Source organism: Haplochromis burtoni, unplaced genomic scaffold (assembly GCF_018398535.1).
Source record: "Haplochromis burtoni strain Fernald_Lab_line unplaced genomic scaffold, NCSU_Asbu1 Contig_927, whole genome shotgun sequence".
Classification (NCBI taxonomy): Eukaryota; Metazoa; Chordata; class Actinopteri; order Cichliformes; family Cichlidae; genus Haplochromis; species Haplochromis burtoni.
Genome location: NW_024583288.1, coordinates 72,854 through 82,501, shown reverse-complemented (window position 1 = coordinate 82,501; position 9,648 = coordinate 72,854). Strand labels below are relative to the sequence as shown.

At 43.3% G+C, this 9,648-nt stretch overlaps 1 protein-coding gene across 1 annotated transcript; it reads left to right on the top strand.

Moving 5' to 3' along the window:
• Positions 1-3,149: 3,149 nt before the first annotated feature.
• On the top strand, positions 3,150-8,609 carry prph2b (peripherin 2b (retinal degeneration, slow)). The gene is made up of 3 exons (XM_005951195.3): positions 3,150-4,022; positions 5,721-5,967; positions 7,566-8,609. Exons 1-3 carry the CDS (start codon positions 3,442-3,444, stop codon positions 7,764-7,766), a joined length of 1,029 nt encoding a protein of 342 aa, XP_005951257.1. The 5' UTR covers positions 3,150-3,441; the 3' UTR covers positions 7,767-8,609.
• Positions 8,610-9,648: the final 1,039 nt, after the last annotated feature.

Genomic DNA, 9,648 nt, shown 5'->3' with positions numbered 1-9,648 from the left:
AGAATAATGCCGAACAACAATAGACTGATTAAAGTACTGATAATCTGTGTAGATTAATATTAACATAGATGTGGTTCAAAGATTATTCTGTCAACTGGTTCAACAATGGTAAATGATTAATGATTGATACTTCTGATTATAACTGTGATCATAAGAATACAAAATAAAATATCTCCTGGTCACAATCTGCATTAGCATGTTCAGCTGATCTTCTATATTCAATGTCATAGTTGTATGCCATTAGGATAAGAGCCCAGCGTTGCATTCTTAGTGCAGCGAGTGTTGGGACAGCTGACTTTGGCCCTAGTATAGCCAGCAGTGGCTTATGATCTGTTATGAGGGTGAATTTCCTTCCATACAGATATTTATGGAATTTCTTTACTCCAAAACTTATGGCAAGGGCCTCTTTTTCTATCTGGGCATACTTTTGCTCAGCTTCAGTTAATGTTCTTGATGCAAAAGCAACAGGCCTTTCCTCTCCATTTTCCATGACATGAGAGATGACTGCGCCCAATCCATAAGGTGATGCATTTCAGGCTAACTTCAATGGCAGATTTGTGCTGTAGTGCACCAACACTTTGTTCTGCAGCAGTAGACTTTTTGCATCCCTGAATGCTTTTGCACATTCCATGGTCCAAATCCATTTAGCATCTTTTCTCAACAGGTTATGCAAAGCCTGAAGAATGATGGATGGATTTTCCAAAAATCGACTGTAGTAATTTAGAAGACCAAGAAAGGACTTCAGTTCAGTGACGTTTGTTGGTTCTGGTGCATTTGCTATGGCTGCTACCTTTTCCTCTAAAGGATGCAGACCATCCCTGTCAATACAATGTCCCAGGTACTCCACACTGCTCTGAAGAAAGTGGCACTTGGAAAGCTTCACTCTGACACCATGCTTCTCCAGACGTGTGAGTACTTCCTCCAACCTCTTCAAATGATCCCTTTCAGATGAAGCAGTGATGAGGATGTCATCCAAAAAGCAGGTAACATGCTCCATCCCCTGAAGGATTTGATCCATCACAGACTGGAAAAGAGCCGGAGCACTGGAAACACCATAGCTGAGGCGATTGTACTTATAGAGACCTTTGCGTGTGTTGATGACCAGATACTTCTCTGATTCTTCATCTAACTGTAGCTGTACTGGTAACATAATATATCCACGCACAGCAATGTGTTGGCCTGAGTAGGACTTGAGCTTTAGCCCACTGGCTGGTTTTATAGGGAAATGAGTGAGCATCTGATAATACTTGTCTGATACTACCGACACTGCTGATCCTGTATCCAGCAGCATGGTGGTGTTCTTGCTCCCAAGCGCAACATCCACTGTGTATCCCTTCTCACTGGAGGTGATGGAGTACATTGAATAAACTCCAAAAAGTTCAGCTTCATCATTCCTACTTGAACATTCATCCTCAGTTTCCAAATACTGAGTTTGCTGACTGAATTTTTTATTCCTGCAAGCACGTGCAATGTGTCCTATTTTTGCACAAACATGACACTTTTCACTCTTAAATTTGCACTCACGTGCTGAATGCTTTCCACCACAACGATAACATGGTTGCTTCATTCCTGTGCCTTTTTTAGGTCCCTTCCAGTTCTTTGGCTTGTTATTGCCCTCTTGCCTGTTCTATCCTTTCCATCCTTTGTTGAAAAAAATTGGAGCATTTGTCAAGGCATTTACGTGGTGAGGGTCCTGGCGTCCTGAGAACTCCATCGTATTTTTCGAAGCGAGTTCCATGGATATGGCAATCTCACATGCACGTGGAAATGTAAGATCTTTTTCCGATAGTAGCTTGCACTGCACAGCATCAGAACGCAGCCCACTAACAAAACGATCCCTCAGGGCCTCATCCAAATATTGTCCAAAATCACAACTGCCTCAGGGCGACAACATAGTCAGAAACTGCCTGCCCTTCTTTCTGGTTACGTTTCTGAAAACGAAAACGCTCAGCTATCACCACTGGAGTCGGCTTATAGTGCGCACTTAACGCTCCAGTCAGTGCTGCATATCCCATGGTACTCGGTACCCTCGGAGACACAAGATTCTTTAGCAGCCTGTATGTATCTGCTCCGATCACAGAGAGAAACGTGCACACTTTCTTCTCATCGGAAACATCATTTGCCAACATCCATTGCTCCAACCGCTCCAAATATGACTCAAAATCTTCCTTCGATTCATTATACTCTTCAACACGACCCACATGCATCGCCATGTTAGCTCACCAAAAGCTGTTCCGCTGCAGCCGTGAAGAAAACGTCTTGGTTTGTATTTTTCTTTACATGTGAACACAGCCCTTCTACAGCCTCTGTCACGCTGTGGAAATCTTTAGTATCCTCGTCGCCAGTTGTGATATTCTGGATTAGGCTCTTGAAAAGATCAGGACAGAAGGACGTGGATAGGTGCCTTTATTGAACAGCAGGACATCACACACTAACTTGTTGTTTCTTAGCGGTGCAGAAACTACCCTTTTTTGTTGTTATATATTGGTCAACCAAGAACTAGCCCTGTAACAGGCACTTCTGTATTTTACCACTGGGGGTCAACAATTCACTCTATTACAGTAGCGGTCACTCAGAGAGGCAGCTGTGCTGTGTTTGATGGTTTCTCTTTACAATACTTTGCAAATGCATCCTCAGCCTTCAGCATTCACTTCTGGAGGTATGAGAGCATCGTGGACATCACACGAAGGTGTGGAGTCTAGATAAACAGTCTGACTGGTAAGCCTTGATAGTTTAAAAACTAGTAAAATCACTGCTTGACTTCAGATCGGGAAGTGCTCTGTTGTATTCGGTCTCTGCTTTGGGATCTCTACAAAACACCAGGACTGTGAGATGGCCTAACTCTCTGTGTACCTGCACAGTAAGCTCCCCTGGGTCTCTGGGTTTTCAAGTTCTCTCAAATGTAACCTGCTCAGTGCATGTGCACCGCATCTTTTACCACGGAGATCCAAGTTTTCTCACTAAACAGAGTTCAGGCTCCTGCTCACAGGAGGTTTGTTGGACTGCTTACTGAGACTACCCTGCCCTGAGGTGAGGCAGGTGAACTCTGCTCAGTGAAGCATGTGACAGTGAGGCGGAAGCAGCTGCTTAACATCAAACCAATTAGGAGTTAGAGGAGGGATTAGAGGCAGCAGCTGATCTGCTGATAATGAGCTCAGGAGGCTTTAGGATGACGAGCTGCCACACGCTCGCATTCACACCTCCATACATCCTGCAGGAAATACTCACTTGGTCTGTGTGAATATTGTGCAGTGTTTGATGGTGGACTCCTCTGCTCCCTCAGTAACATGGACTGTCCCCCCTTGCAGCTCAGCATTATGGGCCTGAGACCAGTAGATGTTGTTTTTTCACGAGTAAAGCTCTGAATCTGAGTCTGAACTGCAGCTGCTTCTTATTGAATCCTGACCCTCAGTGTCTGTTTGAATTCTCAGAGTTGCTAAAATGCCTTTCATGCCGGTGAAGTTCAACCTGCAGAGGCGGGTCAAGCTAGCTCAGGGTCTATGGATGCTCTACTGGTTTTCAGTCATCGCAGGGATCCTCATCTTCAGCCTTGGCATCTTCTTCAAGATTGAGCTGCGGAAGAGAAGTGAGATGATGGACAACAACGAGAGCCACCTGGTGCCCAACTTGCTGATCCTGGTGGGATTGCTGGCTTGCGGCCTTAATGCCTTCGGAGGGAAGGTGTGCCATGACTCTCTGGATCCCATCAAGTTCTCCAAGTGGAAGCCGATGTTGAAGACATATTTGCTGCTGTGCTGCGGCTTCAACGTGTTGCTGGTACTCGTGTCGCTGCTCTGCTTCCTTATGCAGTTCTCCGTATACCTGACACTGGCCGAGGGCCTGAGTTACGCCATCCGGTTTTACAAGGACACGGACACGCCAGGGCGCTGCTTCATGAAGAGGACGCTGGACATGACGCAGATCGAGTTCCACTGCTGCGGGAACAACAATTTCAGGGATTGGTTTGAGGTTCAGTGGATCAGCAACCGCTACCTGGACATGAGCAACGATGTGGTCAAAGAGTGAGTATCTGAGCGGGGTGGCCGGTCACGTGGAGCCATTATTGAAAAGTTATCGATGTTGTTGGATAATGTATCTGCTGTTTAATAATTTACACACAGAGCTGGAACCTGATTCTATTAGATGAATCCATAATTATTCTATAGAAATTGTCCATCTGAATATTCCTCTATATTTTAATCAAACTCATCAATTTTTAACAAAGCAGCAGCCTCGGGAAAAGTGTCTCTGTGATCACGACGCAAGTCTGATCAGCAGCTCCTCGTTGAACTGAGCACCTCAGATATTTCTAAATTAAATTTCTCAGGTTTTATTCATTAGTTTCTCAGATGAATTAAACATTGGGCTCAGCAGAGGATCAGAGAGGTCTTAAGGAGGTAAAAGTCAACGTTTAGGAGCTTCGTGCGGGGCGTCTCCTCTGAGACTCTAATCTGTCACTTGATCCTTAAACACAGCAAAGCGGACATTAAAGAAACAGCTTCTGATCAGAAATGAACACGTCTGATTGGCTGCAGCTCTGAAATAGTGGCAAACCTGTAACTATTTTGTTTTCTGTTCTAATGTGTTTAAAAGAGATTATTTTTTTCTCTCTAATATAATTGATCCAACTTAAAGCCATACCCACAGCTTGTACCAATTAACAAGTTAAATAACATACTGCATCTGACAAAGTGAAAACTTTACATGTCGCTGTTCTTCATATTTGAACGAAGCCGTCTTATTCTCCATCAGTGTCTCTGCTGAGTTGAATTGTGGGATATAAATTATATTGTATGCTCTTGCCATACGAAGGTTTCCGATTGACTAAAACGTCTAATGGACTATTTTGTACTCTACTCTACTTTTCTCACGTTGAGTCTAAAACTGCAACGTTTAATGATGATTTTTATCAGATAATTTGATCACATCTGGTAGTACCATCCATAGACAAATTTACCAATATTTTTAACATATTGGTTAAATTTGACATCACCCTCCAAGATAATCTAACAAGTTTAAACGTGACAGGAAAAGGGAGAGTTTATTTTCTTCTTAATGACCTTCCTCCAAAAGGGCAAACCAGTTTTCAGATTTGGAGAGCAGATAAATCATCCAGAGGTGCAGACTGTAGTGAGTTTCACTGTTGTCATGAAACATTTGCGTGGCTTTACTTCCACTTAAATTGAGCTGAAGGCTGCCATAAGAGACATTTCCTCTGCAGCATTCAGTGCCTGGTCCTCAACAGTTTTCCATCACAGTGAATAATCTTATTAAAGCAGAGTGCAGCTGTATGCTGACGGTCCTCTCAGTTATGGCTCTGATGTTCTGCTCAGTTATGATTCTATTGAAATTCTTACTTTCCATGCAAACAGCCTTGCCTTGCAAACATAACTGTTATGGAGGCCTTCCTCCACAGTGGCCAGTGAGTGTTTCACCTCCACATGGTTCTTGCTCATAGGGTTGCCCTCTCTGAAAGTTCAGGAACTCAGGAAAATTGGTCGACTTCTTGCCGTATTTTATTGATCTTTGGTTTAGTCTCTGTAGTAACGTATAGTTCCTATTAGCTTACTTTTGTCTTGAGTCACCTGTGCTGCAACCATTCATCCATTTCAGCATAGATTTAACTAACCCATTTCCAGAGCAATGGGGGGGTCGTCGCTAATCTCTCCTCAGTCCCCAGGCTGGCTTTGTTTGACCTCTGACCTGTGTTTGGCCTGCAGTCGAGTCCTCAGTAACGTGGAGGGGAAGTATCTGATGGACAGCGTCCCATTCAGCTGCTGTAACCCCGGGTCCCCCCGGCCCTGCATCCAGCACCACCTGACCAATAACTCTGCTCATTACGACTATGACCACCGCACAGAGGAGCTCAACATCTGGACCCGGGGCTGCCTTGAGGCCCTCTTCTCCTATTACAGCAGCCTGATGAGCAGCATTGGTGTTTTTGTCCTCTTTGCCATCATCCTGGAGGTAAGACCCCACCCACATTCCACTGCAGCCAATCAGCCAAACAGACATCTCTTTGATTCAGATGTTCAGCTTAGAAACTCTGAAGCTGCAACATAATGACTAAAATTGAATGGAAACAGCTAGCCTGGTCCTGTGACATATTCCATCTGCAAATGTCTGAGAAGCTGTGATGGCGCGTGAGACCCAGAAATAAAACGCATTGCTCTACAGTTTATTAGCAGTTTCCAGCTGCTCTTCTGCTCATCTAACATATCAAATCTAGTCTGACAAATTATTTCAATAAGCAGCCAATGAAAGGCTGAAACCTAACCTAAGCATATCTTCTGTTGTTTTAATGTCAAACTTGTCAGTGCATCTCAGATTTGTTAGTTTCACTTTATTTACCTTCTGCTCTAATGAAAGCTTCACATTGTGCAGGAGAAACCGGGCATGTGGCTATTCTAAAGCCGGGTGCTTTGTTTGAAAAAGCAATGGGAAAAAAATCAGTGAATGTGTGTTTGGTGCTGTTTTTAACTCATTTGTTCAAAGTGAACAGGCTTAAGTCTTTGACTTTCTCTCTCGGGTGAATCCAGGCTCCAAGTTCTCTTCCTAATCTTGTGATTTAGAACGAGATCATTGCAGCAGTGCCCCTGCAGTAAATTCAGCGGAGTGAGCAGGTTAACAGAATAACTGATTAGTGTGGGATTAGCATTAGTGCTGATGTTCCTGAGCGGCTGCTGTATCACGACACGGCACACACCATTTAAAAAGGCCGTTTTTGTTTAAATTCTCTGTGCGACTCAAACTGCATCATGAAAACGCACACATTCTCTGCATGACTGTTTCTGTTGTGGCTGTGACTGTGTGATTTCTGTTGTGCTCATACATGACTCAGGACCTGAGGTGGATCATCTGGTGAAATGTCACATTAAGTGGTGGTCAGGCTCACTGAGGATAAGGAGCTATTTCTGGGGGGTTAATCTGTCCACAGAAACAGCAGGTTGCATTCTGGGAAAATAAGGATGAGGGACACTTCCTGAGAGGGAGAAGTGAGTTGGAATCTGGGTCAAAACAACATGTTTGACCTGAAAGGCTTAAGTTAAAAAAACAACATCCTGAACTCAGTTTTTCCTCACTCCTCAGTTTAAAGGGCGAGCCTTGGGGTTCAGTACCAGGCTCTCTGTAGTTTGCAATTCGGTCTATGATCTTAATAAAGCAGAGTGTGACTGTATGCTCATGATATTGTCATTTGCCACTCGGAGGCTCTCACACTGTTCTCTGAACAAAGCAAACAATAATGTGTAATTGTCGTTAGGGTGCTGCTAAAGAAAATAAAAGGGCCCAAAATTGTACTGAAGCCTTCTAACAGAAAATTTCACATTTCTTTTGACAGAGTCGGTTAAATGAGCACAAAACAAAAATACTAATACCAACTAAAAATGACCACAAACAACATTCCTGTCACCACAATGTTCTCTGGGGGGACTGTAGGGATTTAAAACTCGGTCAGAACCAGAGATTCACCTTAAAATGATGAGGTCATAAAATATTACATGTACTTGGCTGGATGGGTTTTTCCTGGATTTGCCCTAAATGTGAGCTGTGTGTGTCTATGTCAGTCTGTGGACATGGCAGGGCTGAAGTACTTGAGCACAGCGCTTGAGACAATGGCAGAGCCGGAGAACCCCGAGTGTGAGAGTGAGGGCTGGCTGCTCGAGAAGGGCGTCAAGGAGACGTTCAGCGATCTGCTCACCAAATTGAAGACCCTTGGGAGGACCAACCAGGTGGAAGGCGGAGATGCTCCAGAGGCCAACACCTGATAGCCAAACCCACCACAGAGGACTGATGTCTCCCCTTCTCTTCACCCCCCTCAAATGCCATCTCTCCCCCCATAAGAGGGAGAAAAGAACTGTATATAAGCCACACATGCACATTAATGTGAACATTTGAAGTTCCTGTGAATGTCGATATTTTCTGTAAATATGTTTAAACAGAGTTTATTTTTAAAAAAGAGGAACGTGCTCCTGTAATTAAAACATCATCACCCCTTTCAGAGTAGCAGTTCCTGTCAGGCGGTGGTTAGACCATCAGACAGCATCGGGTCCCAGTGAGTCTATTCCCACCAATGTGTCTGAGTGTTGCAGTTCCGTGTTTGTCCAGCAGGGAGCACACAGCCAAGACAGCACGGATCCATCGACGTCATCATTAGTGTAAAAAGATCAACCTAGTTATTATTTCTTACATCCAGATGTTTGAATGTGTGTCATTTCTGCTGGCTTTCTCCAGCAATCACTGGAGACTTTAACATGAAAGAACAAACCACTAAGCAGCACACAACGTACCAGTGCTGCCATCTGTGAGAGCAGGCAGCAATGACAGAGGTTCATACACAGCAGCATGACACCTGTATAAAACTCCTGTTAGTACAGAGGCTCAGATGGTGTTCACACAGCTGTACTTATTGCCTGTATACGAAACATGCACATGCAGGTGTATATACAGGTGTAAAGTTAATGTAACTGATGTAGGACTAACAGAAACGGCACATCTTACATTATTATAAAGGCCGGTGTGCACAGGTGTATACAGAGCTAAGCACATAAACTACAGGTATAAAAATGATCATTTGTCAGTTTGATGTGGTCGTTATTTTTCTTTTTTTATTTAAAATGTCAACATCTTATCACGTCTTTGTTGATAAATGGCTACCGAATGCTTCACCTTCACACAAGTTAAGTGTGTTTCTGCTTGGGTCTGTTCATTATGCACTGAGCAGGTGAGTTAACAGCACTGACTGTCTCTGCAGTTTAAAAAATTAAATACCCCTCACTGACGAAATGCTCCTGGTGTGATTTCAAACCGCACAACGAATGGAGCAAAGCTGTGTCCAACACATGCCGTCACAGATGGGTTATTCCTGCAGGTGTGGGTGACATGTCCAGAAAGAACACCCGGCAGACTGAATTCAGGTTGAAAAATGGGCTGTGGCAATCGTGTGATTGGTTATGAGGCGTTTCCTTTATTGCTTTCTTTCTCTGTAAGGTCTGAAACCTGTGATTATTTAAGGGACAGGAAATGACGTCGGAGAGAAATCTGCTCTCAGATTTGTAGTTAAAGCCAAGTCCACTGCATAGAGCATCATATGTTTCTGTTTCTTTGGAGAGAGTGATGTCTTCAGTCAGTTGTTGTGGGTTGGTTGGAGCTTCTAGTTCTCTGTGTATGATAAAACCTATAAAGAGATTGTGACTGAAACCAAGCTGTCTGACTCATCTTTTATCAAACACAGCTTTGGAACACGTAACATAAAAATATATTTATATATTATTAGATATCTATAACTACTGTGAGAAAACCTTCAGCTTTGGTCTTTATTGTGCTGTCTTAGGTGTTCAGGTGTGAAATACTTTAATGTTTTACAGCTTATATTAAATTCACATTACATTTTTGTAAGTACATCTTTAGCAGTATGTCTGTGAAGGTTCTCAGTCATCCAGGCCATCGTTGTCTAAGGAGCTTGGAAAGAAAAGCGTCTGGACTTCTTTAAGTTGCTTGAAGACGTTTCACCTCTCATCCGAGAAGCTTCTTCTGTTCAACTGAAGAAGCTTTTCTTTCCAAGCTATCTTTAGCAGTATATTTTACAGGGTTTTTTGGTGTTTTTCTTGCAGTATTTATTGTGCTTTATAAAAAAAAAAAGTGTCATTT

Coding starts and splice junctions, on each gene's coding strand:
- prph2b (XM_005951195.3), top strand. CDS start 3,442: ATGCCTTTCATGCCGGTGAAGTTCAACCTGCAGAGGCGGGTCAAGCTA. Junction 4,023..5,720: donor AGCAACGATGTGGTCAAAGA/GTGAGTATCTGA, acceptor TTTGGCCTGCAG/TCGAGTCCTCAGTAACGTGG. Junction 5,968..7,565: donor TCTTTGCCATCATCCTGGAG/GTAAGACCCCAC, acceptor TGTCTATGTCAG/TCTGTGGACATGGCAGGGCT.